At 43.4% G+C, this 15,486-nt stretch overlaps 1 protein-coding gene across 1 annotated transcript in view; it reads left to right on the forward strand.

The window, feature by feature from the left end:
- Positions 1 to 14,742, forward strand: part of PHB2 (prohibitin 2) — a 303,055-nt gene extending 288,313 nt beyond the window's left edge. Inside the window, exon 11 of the mRNA XM_044079628.1 lies at positions 14,493 to 14,742. Coding sequence (XP_043935563.1) covers positions 14,493 to 14,523 — 31 coding nt within the window. The 3' untranslated portion in view covers positions 14,524 to 14,742. The remainder of the gene's footprint in view (positions 1 to 14,492) is intronic.
- The last annotated feature ends 744 nt before the right edge of the window (positions 14,743 to 15,486 follow it).

The following is a 15,486-nucleotide window of genomic DNA, read 5'->3' on the forward strand; positions in this document are numbered from 1 at the left end:
ATGTGGGTTCTGTCCGTGAGCCAGTTGGCAACCCATCTTGTGACATAGGGGTTTATGTTCAGGCTGGTGAGCTTGTGTATAATACCAGAATTGGGGAATGGTGTCAAAGGCCTTTGTGAGGTCTAGGTAGGCTCTGTGTACCACCTTTCCCTCGTCTATAGCCTTGGTAACTATCTCAAAGTCCATCAGGTTTAGGAGGCATGATCTGCCCTTAAAGCCGAACTGGGTAGGGCCCAGTGTTTGGAGGTTCCCAACATCTCTGTTAATGAATTCCATGATGGTGCGCTCCATAGCCTTGCAGACCAAGCTAGTCAGCCTTGTAGAGCGATAGTTCCCGGGGTCTGTTGGGGCTCCACCTTTGTGGAGCGGAATAACTGTTGCTGTGCGCCACTCTATGGGTACGTAACCTGTGGAGAGGCTGAGTTTGAATAGTGTGATGTTCATCGTGCATACAGCTGCAGTAATCACAGATGGATTCTCTGCCGTCAGGCGGTCCCTCGGTCGGTGGTTGTCGCTTTCTCTCCTGACGTCAGTGAGGCCAGAGTATATAAGACACAGCTGACGCCATGTTCTTCAGTCTTTTTTGCCGCGCGGTGCCCGAAGCAGAAGCAGTTCGCAAGTGCCGGTCGGCCAGCTCCTGAATTACGGAAATATTGGAAACCGAAGTCTTCATTAAAGCTAAGTACCCCGTTGGGGAAACTTTTCTTGCCTCAGACCGATGTCAGAAAAAGTTAATAATTGTATTTCTTGTGGGAAGCAAATACCGCATAAGGATTTCCATTCCCTCTGCATACCTTGTTTAGGCCCAGACCACGACGTCTCGGGCTGTCGCTTTTGCGCTACCTTCAATAAACGCACTATTAAGCGTCGGGCGGAGTTCGCCCAACACTATTTTGGTAAAGCCTTTGATTATAAAATGTCGTCGGACACTCCGACTACCGTTGTCCAAAAAAACGCAAGGACAAGGACCGACACGCGAGGCCCGCGGTCCCCACCAAAACAGGCTACACGTGGTCCGGTTCTCAGCGAGACGCCTTTGCAGTCCCTGACTACCGACGACACTCCTTTGGCGGTGTCCTCTGTACCCGAGACCGCTGGGACCTCAGCCCTTTCCCAGACTACAACCACCGAAGCCTTTGCTAATGTTGAGCCTACTAATGTGGACAGGTCCACTTCCACTCATGGTGTCTTTAGACCCTCATCTTCTTTTTCTATTAAGGCCTTTACTAAATCCAAAGCAGCCAGGCATCCCAAGAGGCCTGTTGCACAGGGCCCATCTCCAGGTCCCATGCCTAAAAAACAGATGCTTAAAATGGCTGAGGATTTTATTACTCTTATCAGGGGTTCTCAACCCCCTCCAGACAAGAGACCCAGAGTGGAGGAAGATTCTCCCTCTTCTGATCAGGGATCCATTTTATCAGAACATTCTGATGTAGAGGAACACTCTTACTCCCCTTTTGAGGATTCGGATGCAGAGCAGTCCATTCCTTCTGTATCTAGGATTTTTCCTTTGGGGAAACCTTGCACACTTTGAGGGAACACTTCCATTGGGAAGGCCAAGACTTTTCAGATTCCAAGAAAAGACTTAGGGAATTTCTTTTGTTACCTCAACACAGACCTCTGGCGATACCCCCTGTTTTGGACATACTTGATGTTTATTCGGAGGCTTGCCTTAACCCGGATTCTCTGCCTCCTGCACCAGTCAAACCTGATAGGTACTACAGAGTACCTAACTCTCACCAATTTCTCTTCAAAAGCCATAATGCTGACCCTGAAATCATTTCACAAGGCCCCAAGGGATTGAAGGCCTCCACTGCCAAGAATCCACTTCCTGCAGAAAGAGAGTCAAGATCTTTAGAAAGGTGGGGAAAAAAGGTATACACCTCGGCCACCTTAGCCATGAGGGCCTTAAATTGTCAGTTTCATATGCTTAAATATCAACAGTTCCTGTTATCACAATTAAGAAATAAAATGTCTCAACCTGAACAACCAAATTTGAAGGAGTTACAGGATATGATGCATAGTGCAGAGCAAGTGGGTAAACACACCTTACAATGTGGTTATGATGCCCTAGAGGCCTCGAGTAGAGCGGCTGCTACAGGATCAGTCATTTGCAGACATGCCTGGCTTAGGGAACAAAATTTGCCTGATCATGTGAAAGCTCAACTTCTAGATGCTCCTTTAGAAAAGGATGTGCTGTTTGGTACTAATGCTGAGGAGATACTACAGAAAATGGAAGAAAAAGCCAAATCTATGCAGACTGTCAAAGCTTTTTTACAGGTCCAACCACCACGTTTTAGCAGAAATTGGCCTTCAAAAAAACTGGTCCTTTCCAGCCACTGACAAGCCCCAAAGAGGTAGATACAGACGCACAAGGGGCAGAGGGCAATCACAAGGATCATATAGAGGCCGACAATGGCACCTCCAGCACCAAGAGGTGGCGAAGACAGTGCACAAAAATACAGGAAGCAAGCCCAATTACTCCCTCATTTCCATGCCAAGCATGTCTCAGCTGGCAGCACCTTTGGGAGGAAAGCTAGCATTATTTGCAAGCAATTGGCATATTGTCACAACAGACAAATGGATCCTGGACATTATAAACAGAGGCTACAAATTTCAATTTCAAAATGAGAGGCATGCCAAACCTGCCACAAAATCAAAGGGCAGAGGCACAACTGCAAATTTCAAAGCTCATAAGCATGAGAGTTATTCAAGAGGTACCTTCTCACGAACAAGGTCAAGGTTTTTATTCAAGACTGTTTCTGGTACCAAGGAAAGGAACCGACTGGAGACCCATTTTGGACTTATCCATCCTAAACACATTTCTACTAGTACCAAAATTCAAGATGCTCACATTACAGCAGCTTCTTCCCATGCTGGGCAAGGAGTTTTGGCTGGTAACATTGGACCTCAAGGAGGCATACCTGCATGTCCCAATCAGACAAAGCTGCAGAAGATACCTCAGATTTCTTGCAGGTTCAATCCACTATCAATTCTCTGCATTGCCCTTTGGCGTATCTACTGCGCCCAGAGTATTCACAAAGTGCCTGGCATCAGTGATTGCCTACTGCAGACTTCAAGGGATACAAATTTACCCTTATCTGGACGACTGCCTGATCCAAGCGGACAGCAAGCACATACTTCTGGAACTTCTGGCATATGTGACACGGTTACTGCTCTCTCTGGGATACACAATCAACAAAGAGAAATCAAGGTTAACACCATCTCAGAAAATAACTTTCCTGGGTGCCAACTTGGACACAAACACCCAGATGGCCTACCTTACGCCAGAAAAACAAGGGCAACTATCTCAGTACTTCAAAATACTAGCAAAAAGTACCAGGCTTACTGCAAGGAAAATCCTGCAGGCTCTGGGATTCATGGCATCTTGCATTCTTTTAATCCCATGTGCAAAGCTGCATATGAGGAAACTTCAGTGGTACCTAAAAAACCTATGGTCTCAACACAGTCACAGTTTGGAAACAATGATACCAATAATTCCATGTTTGCAAAAGGAATTTCTATGGTGGGCCCAAGCATGTCAAGCAAACACAGGCCTCCCATTCTGCAAGCCTCAAGCAAAGCAAGTCATCACAACAGACGCCTCAGATTACGCCTGGGGGGCGCACATGACGGACAGGTGCATTCAGGGCAAATGGTCCCAAAAGGAAAAGCTCCTTCACATCAATCAAAGAAATGCTGGCAGTAATAAATGCAATTACAGCTTTCAAGGACTTCCTGCATCCAGGACAATTACTGATAAGAACAGACAACACCACAGTAATGTGGTACATAAACAAACAAGGAGGAACACATTCATACCCCTTGTGCAGACTAGCCATGACTCTTTGGAACTTGGCTCTGGAATGGCAAATCAAACTTCAAGCACAATACTTGCCAGGATTGGAAAACACACTGGCAGACAATCTAAGCAGAAATATGACAGATCCACACGAATGGAAGTTGCATCCTCAGGTGTTTACAGAAATAATCCAAGCGTGGGGGAGGCCAGACATAGATCTTTTTGCCTCCCACAGGAATCATCAATTGGAAAAGTTTTGTTCGAGGACCTTTCATCCAAAGGCCTGGAGAGTGGACGCCCTTTCATTCAATTGGACAGCATGGACAGTTTATGCATTCCCACCTCTGCCTCTTCTGCCCAAGGTGCTTTTGAAAGCAAGAGCAGACGGACCGAAGATGATATTGATTGCTCCAGATTGGCCAAGGCAACACTGGTACCCACTCCTGAGGAGCCTAACACATACTCCTCCCTGGTCCCTGCCTCTAATGCCTCTTCTGCTGACTCAGCACAGCTACAAAACTCTTCACAGTCAGCTGAAAACACTCAATCTCGCTGCATGGAAAATTCCTTAACACCACAACAGACCCTACTCTCCAAGGAGGTGCAGGATGTCATTGTGGAGGCCAGAAGGCCATCTACTAGAAAAGCTTACTCCGCAAAATGGAAGCGGTTTTGCTCTTGGAATGAGAAAAGAGGCCAGGACCCTAGAAAACTGAACTTGCCTCAGGTATTACAGTATCTAGCTGAGCTGCTGAACAGTGGACTTTCATTTTCTTCCCTAAAAAATCCATGCCTCAGCCATTTCTGCAGAATTCAACACGGATCCTCCTTTATTTTCTCACCCACTCTTACGACAGTTCCTCAGAGGGGCTAAGAATATAAGACCACCAAGGAAGCAACCAATACCAGCCTGGGATCTTAATTACATACTAGAAAAATTAACATTGCCTCCTTTTGAACCAGCTGCCTCAACAGATTTGCAATATTTGTCCTGGAAAACAGCCTTCCTTCTGGCTATCACTTCAGCTCGTAGAGTTTCGGAACTACAGGCCCTCATGGCGGTGCAGCCCTTTCTCATCTTCCATCAGGACAGGGTTTCCCTTCGTACCAATCCATCATTTATGCCTAAGGTGGTATCCAGGGTAGCTTTAAATCAAGCCATACACCTTCCTACCTTTTACCCCAATCCTCAAAACAAAGGGGAAAGGCTGCTACATTCTTTAGACATCCATAGGCAGCTACGTTACTATTTGGACAGAACAAAGTCCTTCAGGAAATCAGAACAACTCTGTGTCCTATGCTGTAGGGGCTCAAGGGAAGCCAGTCTCCAAGCAGACTATTTCAAAGTGGATAGGCCACTGCATACGGTTTTGTTATTCCTATCATGGGAAATTTGTTCCTACAGGTATCAGATCACACTCCACCAGGGCCACAGCTACCTCTACAGCCTTCCTCAGAGGAGTTCCTACCAAAGATATTTTGGAAGCAGCCACTTGGAGTTCTGTACATACCTTCACAAAACATTACCACCTGCCTTTATATTCCAGAACTAGAGCAGGCTTTGCCACTGCTGTATTGCAGGGCATTCTGGCTCAACCCAGTTCCTCCTAGTACCAACCACCCTGTGCGTAGCTTTGGGACTCTACTCATCTGTGATTACTGCAGCTGTATGCACGATGAACATAGTACAGTTTTGTACCTACCATAAATGTAGATATTCGAGTGCTAATACAGCTGCAGTACAGGTTTCCCTCCCTCCTTCCCCACTTGGTAAAGGCATGGGGCCTAACAACCTCTTCATACAACCTGACTGGGTTATCCTTCTATGGTTTATTTGCTTGCAACTACTGATTTTGGATTATATTGCATTGCTTGTATATACATATATACATAATTTATGTATTGCCTTCCTTCTGGGGGCACCTGACATCTGGGGCAAGAAAGACTGAAGAACATGGCGTCGGCTGTGTCTTATATACTCTGGCCTCACTTGACGTCAGGAGAGAAAGCGACAACCACCGACGCCAGACCAAGACTTTGGAATTCGGCCGACCGAGGGACCGCCTGACGGCAGAGAACCTATCTTACTGCAGCTGTGTTAGCACTCTAACATTTACATTTATGGTAGGTACAAAACTGTACTTTTAGGTGAGGGGGTATCTATTTTTTGGACCTGCTTCGATTGTTGAGTACCATACATTCTTTATTCTGGATTGTCTCTGCTTTGTTTGGTGGTACTTTACCCATTTGGTGTCTCTTTTTCTGCGTTTTGTGACATCAAGGGACATGACAGAAGAGACCCGTTTGAAGTTTCCAGGAACAGATGGTTTAACTACAAGTACTGGCAAATTTAAACAGCTATTATTGACAGAAGGCAACCCATTGTTATGATTATCATGTGTTGATTTGGCTAGTAATATAAGCCAGCACAAGAAAGAAACTGTTGACATCAATGTTTTACAATTGACCAGAAGACTGGAGGATTCATTAACAAAATTAAGGAATGTTCAATGGCAAAAGAGACGCATGGAGGCTTGTGTCTCTCTTCAGATAGTTCCTAGGGGCCTCCGAGTTCTCAAAATGCCAACTTTTGGCTCTACTTACCCTTTGTTACTTTCGAAATGGCAAAAACTCAATCTGGAGACCAGTTTTGGATATATGAAGATCTTAATAGAGCAGTATACATTGATAGAAAATTAACTCAGAAGTGAAACTAGCAGAATCGAACAAGAACTGAGTTTGTTGATATCAAGTACACAGATGGATGAATTTGTGAGTGAGCTTTCAGTAACACTTGTATCTCTCGATAGTAGGCTAATGTTAGCCAAAAAGAAGAAATTGGAGAGAGACTGTTTTGATTTCAGTAGGGGGAACGTGTTCTCTTGGCCAAAGGAATCCACTCTAACCAGAGATGCTACCCCTTCTCATACTAGAGGACAACTAACAGCACGTCCTGTTTGATCATCCACTTCCTTAGAGATGACATCACTTCCACCACTCAGTGGTGGAACAATAACGGGAGCAGTAGGGACATGACCTTAAGCAATGAACGAGTAGATACACAGGCCTCACTTCATGGAGAACCTGTGGTTAGAAAGAAAGTTAATGCTTAAACAGCTGAAATAGCGACAACTTCCAGTGACCTTTCATCACTCCTTTTTCCGCTTCCGTTTCAATCAGTGAATCGGCAGTCGTAGAGCACACACACTACATGGGGAAGATGCGGAAAATGTCAGGCGGGCAGCACGAGTTTCAAAAGAAAATGCTGAAACCAGTCTATCGGACCTCACAATAAACTTATTCAAGTATTTATTGACATCTGCTGAGAGCGCAGTTTTTGACAAGGGACTATCATTTATTCCATCGCAACATGTTGATGTTGCTGATTTAATAGTTGATGTAAAATGTTTTACTAGAAATATAGCACTGTCTTTACAATATGGTGACAGCAGTAGCGATTTTAAGCATGACTATTTTTAGAAAATCGTCAACTTATATGCCTACTCTACATCCATTGATAGCTTTGAGAAAGCTTGTGAGAAAGACTTGTTAACTGCTTTTCAACTAGATAAACAGCAACTTAAAAGGATGAAAGACTGGCTTTGAAAGCTTTAGAGAATAATCGTTCAATTGTTATTAGATCAGCAGACAAAGGGGGAGTGGTAGAGTTTTACCACTCTAGCATATGTGCTGTGTTAACAGATACTAATACATATAGTACTTTGACAATGTCCCAGTTGGATAGATTAATCAAAGATGTCTCTGACGATTTATATGACATGTTGATGTGTAGCATTATAGATGGTGACCTATATAAATATTTTCTGATAGAAAAAACATTAATACCAATGTTTGGGGCCTCCCTAAGATACACAGAACGCTGGTCAATCCACCATTTAGACCGATTGTGTCCAGTAGAGGTTGGTTAACAGAAGCTATATCTATTTATATAGAGAAGCAATTGAGACCATTAGTGGAATCAACTCATTTGATCCTAAGGGATACACAACATTTTTTAGAGACCCTTGCGACTTATAAGAACTGTAGTCCTATGAATGTTACTGACTATATGGTTACTCTAGATGTCACGTCACTCTTTACGAGTATACCTAATGATGTTGGCACAGATTGTTTACGATTGTTTCTGATGCAGAGTGGATTTAGTAATGATAGAATCATCAAAATAACAATATTTGTAAGAGTGAGGTCCATCAACAATGTGTTTACATATGACAAAAGATACTTCCTACAGACTACGGGTGTAGCGATGGGCACGCCCTGTGCCAACTCTTATGCAAATTTAGTTTTGGCATATTGGGAACATACTTGTATCTTAGAGCATACTTTTTTCCCCAATTCATTAAGTATTACAAGCGTTTCATAGACTGTCTTCCTTATTTGGGGAGGGGATTTATCCACACTTAATGAATTCATTACCTACATCAATGGAACGATGACTTTTCTCACTCTGAGTGGTAAAAGTTCCCAGAATGAAATTGAATTCTTGTGCTACTGAAGAAATGTGATGATGTGATTACTACTGAAATCTTTAAGAAGTCTTGTAGGAGGAATGCATTTTTGCATCATAACCGCATGCACCCATCACATATATATAAGAACATTGTCAAAAGTCAGGCACTAAGGACGTTGCGTCTAGTAAGCGACGATGAGGCATTTTATGAGGCCATTAGTGATGGGAGGACGGACTTTGTAGAAAGAGGATATCACGCTAGTGACCTAGGTGTTCTACAAGAAATAGTGTGACATTTTAGGCCAACCTTGTATTAAGAGGACTTTTCAGGTACTTGGCAGACAAAAAAACCCTCCCTACTTTGAGAGTTAACAGACTCGATATTCCTTATACGAACAATAATAGGAAAGTAACACAGTTAATTAAAAAGAATTGGAACTTGTTACTGTTGGGTGATGATATAAAAGCAGTGGTAGGCACATGTCCTAGATTTAGATAAGAACACTAAATCTTTAAAACAGTTTGGTTGTGGAACTTTCGCGATTTTGAATTTCGCAGTTTTACATATTCAGTATTGTGGGGTTTCGGCATGTGGTCTCAGTGTTTTATGCGTCGGGATTTTGGGCGTTCGGTATTTAGTAATGATTCCATATACATATATATACATATACATAAATGTGTGTTTATATAATGTTTATGGGCCCAATTCAGAGGCTTCATGGCTTGTGAGAGGCCCTTGTGGACTATACAGACTGACAGACGGACATGAAATGTCCCTAACCTAGCCAAGCCGTAGTGGCTAGTTATGTTTGACTAAATAAGCAAAAAAAGACTCTTCCTCCTTTTAGGCTGTGGGTGTTGCTGGAAGAGCCTTACACTGAGGACATTTAATCTTGGATCAGAAGAGCAGGCCTCCATCTTCAGCTTATTACTGTACAGAAGGACTCTTACTGCATTGGTATCCCAGTAATTTGAGCATGAAATGTTCTTCATAATTCACTGTTAACAGTACTGACTCTTGGAACTTCCTGCCTGTAGTATCCCATTAGCTACCGCCCTCACTGTTCTATAGTCCAGACATTGATGGTATTTAAGGGTAGCTGGCTGACATAATCCTCTATTCTTTCTTGTTGTACTTCAATGAATGTTTCACTTGCTAGCATTGTTTCTTCAGTCCATAGGGTTGACCTGAAGCAAGATTTCCAGATAAAGTACCCCACTGGGGAAATTTCTTACCTTTTCTTTTGAATTTGATACTGTAGATCTTGAGCAGAGTCTCAACAACTGTCTTAAGCAAATCAAAGTGGTGATTTTTTTTGCACTTTGCATTTTTCTACTCTGTCTGAAACACAGCATGCCCAGCTGTCCCCAAATATGTATGACACTGACTCATAGGGCCGAGTCCTTAGAAAAGTATTCGCAACACAGGCCCTGTAATTGGCCTAGGCATTTTCATCCTGCTTCCAACCCCCCTCCAAAAAAGCATGGAAGCAAAGGTATTTGGGAGGCCCCATTAATGCTGTTTTGGTGTCCAACAGACCCAGTTACCCCAAAGTCACTGATAGTGTGGAAACACTTTGCAGCCATCATGTCTAGCAACTGTGCATTCAAAGCTTCTGGTGCTACTACTTTGGAACCCACCACACCATCGGCCATTTGTATGGCTTCATGAGCCAAACCCACAGTGTCATCAGCTGGGCCTGGAGCCACTTTGCAGACTCCAGTCTCTTATGAAGGAGTGCTGAGTGGCCAAGGGTGAGGGCAGCATTTCTCATATCTTTGCGAGTGAGGTGATTTGAAGGGGATCAGATTCTGGTAGTGCCTCAATCTGATAACATTAATTTCCTGTGCAAGAGTTGCTTTTCAGTCTGAATTGCATCTACTGAAAATGAGACCCAAGCCACCCAAGCTCACTGGCTGACACAGTCCATAGTTTGCGTCTAAAGCCAATAGTTCCAGGTTACATCACATCCCATGAACTTTTCAGACTGATTTTATGGATTTCATGAAATCCGGACTGTACTTGAAAGAAGGCTCTGCAGTAGGACCTACCTCTCTATAGACAAGCTTGTCTCCCTAAGGGGGGCACGTTATGCTGATCACTTCTCCATGCTTCCTTCATTGAAGTTGATTCTGAAGACCACCTTTGGACAAGTGCAGTGGTGCAGTAGACGTCACAGCAAGAGGTTATCCAGTTCAGTTCTTGGCTGGGGTGCCTTCTGTGCAGTGTCTGCATGTCCTGTCTGTGTTTGCATGGGTTTCCTCCCACATTCCAAAGACATGGTATATGGAGCATTTTTCCCCAGGCCTCCGCTGAAAATAGGCTCTGTCCTAGTTTGACTTTCCCGGTCCACAAATGTTAAATTATACATTTCCTCATCTTTGTTATTTGACTACCTGTCTTTGGGATACCCTTCACAGGATGAAGGAATCCTTTGCGAGTCAAACACGTTTTCCCAGTTCTGGATCAGATACCCAAACCCCTGGCCATACCTCCATGTCTTGAAGTCCTGGGTGATGATTTCAATAATAAATCCATTGCATCCAGGCTCCCAGTGCCCTGCTTCTAAGAAGCTAGACTGCTTCTACAGGGACCACAAGTCTTGTAAGCACTTGCGTAGTAGCCTAGTGGTGGATGAGTGGTTTCTCTGGATTTAAGCAACAGATCTGCAGGGACTGCATCCAGGGGTCTTGGTAAGAAAAAATGTTGCCTCTACCCTGGCCATTCACAGAGTAGTTAGTTTCACGTGATCAAGTACCAGGAGTGTATCCATGGTCAGTTCAGACATGAGGCAGAGGGGATACAAGACATGACCCTTAATAGAAAGATGCTGGACTTGTGCAAACTTGGTTCTCAGTAGTCAGTGCATGAGCTGTGGCTGTGACGCAGTAAATGTGACATGCAGTGCAGCTGCTAAGGGGTCAATAATTGAGGCATACTGAACCAGTCCCTCCCAAAGTATTAAGGTGGAACTGCTTGATAAACTTTTGGATAAGTTTATCATCTCTGGCTACTTGCTGAAAATGTGTTGAGAAAACAGGAGAAGGGAAACCTGTGCAGTCATTTTAAGACTTTGTCCAGTCCCAAAGTAAAAAGATTACCCGTTTCTCTCAATTAAGGAAAGAAAATCACAGAAAGGTAAAAGGACAAGTTTACTAAAAAGTAACCATTCTCCTTCAGAGGTAAACTGAGGTGGGGTCTAAGATCCAAGGCCCCAACAAGGAGAAGCCATGACTCTTCACAGCACCTCTCCCCAAAGAAGTCCAACTCCCCTTTACTCCCAGGCAAATAGTAGACGAGACTTTTGTTCTTTGCATAATTGTAGGAAGGAATTGTATTTCTACACCTGACTCTGTATTGCTTGTTGGGAAGAACTGTTGCATATGAATCCTTAGCCGTAGGAAGAGTACTAAAAAAGACAGTTGGTTCTCGGGAAGGAAATTTAGAGCAGCCTGCAGTTTCAAAAATACCCAGATTCCAAGATCTCTTTCCAGGGCCAAGCAACAAAGCCACCCAGTGCTTCTACAGGTGGAAAGTCCACTAACACAGGAATCCATAGAACTGATAACAGAAAGAGACCAACGCAGGAACCAGATTTTATTTCAGGCTTTTTTTTTATTATTCCCAAGAAAAGAATAACCTTGAGAGACCCATTCTACACCCTGCACCTGTCTAGATTAAACAAGTGCCTACTACTACCAAAATTCAAAGTGCTGACTGCTGAAACTTTTAACGTTTGATCCTCTCAGGGGTTTTGATGGTGACCATGGTTGTGAAGGATGCCTACCTCCATATCCCCATAGCTTTGGGACACATACCTCTCAAGCGGTTTGATGGTAGCCGTGGATGTGAGGGTGCCTGTCTCCATAGCCCCAGGGCTCTGGGGTACATACCTTTTGGAGGTTTGATGGTGACCATGGATGTGTAGCCTACCTCCATACGTCTGGGACACATACCTGTCGGAGGTGGTTTGATGGTGACCGTGGATGTGTAGCCTACCTCCATACATCTGGGACACATACCTGTCGGGGGTGGTTTGATGGTGACCACGGATGTGGGATACCTACCTCCATATTGCCATAGCTCTGGGACATGTACAGTTCCTTTGATTCCAGGCAGGAGGTTCTAATTACCAGTTTAGTACCTTTCCCTTTAGCTTGTCTATGATGTTCAGGATCTTTACAAAGTGCAAGGCACCAGTAAATGCTTTTTGCAGGACAAAGGGCATGCATGTCTATTCTGACTTAGTTTGTCTGATTTAGGCTCCCACCCCCTTTTTTTTTTTTTTTAATTTCTCACACCATTCTTAAGTTGAAGCATGGTTAAAGTTTATGAAATTAGTATTGTTTCAGACTTTGTCAGCCAGAAGTGCACTTTGCAGCACCCGCAATGTGCCCAGTAATGACTCTGTGCAACTCCATACGAATTTCCAAAGTATTGGTAACCTATCCAAATATGATTGTAGATTCTTTTTTATGAGACCTGTTGTTCCTACTACTATTGGAATGATCTGGGTATTTTTCTTCCACATTGCTCTCATTTCTGCCTGCAAATTCTAATATTTTATGACTTTGTGTCTCTGTATGCAAGACACTGTAGTCACTGGGTGTGGCGATTTCATTGATCAATGCTACTTTTGTCTTCTCTTCGTGGACCACTATATCTGGTTTCTTTAGCATTTATCTTTTGAACTGTTGGTAATGGATGAACCCTTGGGATGTAGATTTCATTTTCTATGATGTTTTGTGGTTCATGTTTCCAGTGTTTTTCAGCCACTTCTACCATAATGTTTACACAATCCCCAGTGCAACAGTCTTACCACATTATTATGCCTTTCAGTATACAGTCCTTTTGCCATTAGTATGTCACAACCAGCAACTGTTTCCAGTTCTGTTTTACAAAACCTACATTTTCTGTTTCTTCCACATGTTCAATGGACTTTGTAAACCAGCATGCAAGTTTCTGTCATGATCAAGGTGCATTCTGCTAGGGTCACAGCTGCCCCCAGAGCTTTCGTGGGGGAGACCTAGCCCAACCTGTTATAGAAGCATCAGTCTCTGATCTACACTTTTACCAAGCATTACAATTTTGTGACCATGTCCAGGGCCACAGCTGGGTTTGTCTCTGCCACCCTACAGGGATTGATGTCCCCTGCTCCTTTTGCAAGCCAACCAACTAACATTGTCTAGCTCTGGAAGTCATCCCAAGAATCATAACTGCAACAATGATCTCTGAAGAATGTAGAATGCGTTAGGAAATTACCATAATTGTAAATGTTGGAGTCTATTCACTGTTGTATTACCAGTCCCTTCCTGCATCCCCTGTTTTTGCTTTCCTATGACAAGGGTTGGGATAATTTTAAATCCATCCCGTGATGCACCTCTTTAGCCCCGTGATATAGGATTGGGCAACAACTGAACAGGGTCATAGTCTTGAAGTGTGGTTACTGTTTAAGGCAAGAAAGAGCTTAAGATGGTGCCAATGACCACCCTTTATATCGCCACTGCCCTTGCATCAGAAGGGGATGACATATGCCTGGCCAAAAGAAGGAAGGTTAGCGTTGTGGTATACAGACAGCTGTGTGGGCCCCTGCAGGGGGATGATGTATGCCTGGCCAAAAGAAGGAAGGTTAGCATTGTGGTATACAGACAGCTGTGTGGGCCCCTGCAGGGGGATGACGTATGCCTGGCCAAAAGAAGGAAGGTTAGCGTTGTGGTATACAGACAGCTGTGTGGGCCCCTGCAGGGGGATGACGTATGCCTGGCCAAAAGAAGGAAAGCTAACGTTTTGGTATACAGACAGCTGTGTGGGCCCCTGCAGGCAAGTTTTCACAAGCATCAGATATGCAACAGCTAGAACATCTACAGTTATGGTAAGTTCCTAATCAGACTGTACTTTTTACGTAGAAAAATGCCAGCCCGCTCATGAAAGTTCCTTTTGTCTTAAGTCTTCATCAGGCAGCTTCCACAATTTCCTTTTACATTACCTGACTGTTAAAGACAAGGTAGTGCTGTTTTTTGATTATTACTCGCATGAAGTTTGAATGACATTATGTGGACAAAGTGGTTGTCTTCATGCTCTCATTTAAAGTCAGACTGGGAAAATGTTGGTATCTAGATAAAAATGTGCGACTCCAGACTGTTCTTATCTCATTTTTTTCCCTTTTTTGTCTTATTTTTGAAACCTACCCAATTCCATCCATGTGTTTTGAAACCCAGTGACTACTTAGAAAAACAGAGCAAAAAATAAATGAAAGAAGAAAAGATGTGTCCGAGATGGAGTCCGCATTCTGAAAACAGCTGTGCCGAGTGGAAAAAGTGTCAAATCAGCATCCAACCCTCAAGAAACGGCACAACATTCTTAGAAATACATATGTATAAATATAAATATCTGTAATTCCAATGTGTTTATATTTTGTACTTGATTTTTCTCATCTTTAAAAACTACTAAAAAGATTTAATATTGAAACTGTTGTATTTTTTTTTTGCATGTTTTCTTGTATTTTAAAGTGAAACTGATTAGATCTTGTTGTAGGCTCTGAAAAGACAGACTATTGCTTGCTGCTAGTAGACGTTGGGGGGGGGGGCTGTTTTTCCCCCTTGAGGTTGTTACAAAGTGATTTTTTTCAGCAGGCATATACCCAAGTGAAAATAAACTGTAATTCATCTGCTTTTAAAGCTGTCTTCACTACGACTACCAGTGCTGAAAACAGCAAAGACCTAAAGTGCTGGATGTGTGCTTTCCCATTATTTCTCCAACTTTGGTCGACATTCACATGACCTGATGATCTTTTGATCTGAAGTAGTTAACTTCATTTGATCCGCAACCTGTGGGTTTCGGATCCGATAAGGATCCGAGCCGGTAGCATACCAAGCAAAAAGATCAGAGCTCCTCCCCCTACCCATACTACACTGCAACCTCCTTCCTATTCTCAGATCTCGTTTGCCACGGCTTCGCCAGCACGGGATTTTTGAGCTCCAGGCAAGTGTCAGGGGTTTTTTTTTTTGAAAACTGTGTTCTGTGTGTGCCCCTTTTGATAATTTTTAGAATAAGTATTAGTTTATCCCTCTCAGTTTACGATAATTGTTTTTTTGTACCTTGAAAGTTGTTAACTTTGTGTTAGTGTAGGCCCCCCTTCCCGCCCTTAGAGTGTGTGTGTGTGTGTGTGTGTGTGTGTGTGTGTGTGTGTGTGTGTGTGTGTGTGTGTGTGTG

The sequence above is a fragment of the Protopterus annectens genome, chromosome 8.part0, assembly GCF_019279795.1.
Source record: "Protopterus annectens isolate FY-2018-M chromosome 8.part0, PAN1.0, whole genome shotgun sequence".
Classification (NCBI taxonomy): Eukaryota; Metazoa; Chordata; order Ceratodontiformes; family Protopteridae; genus Protopterus; species Protopterus annectens.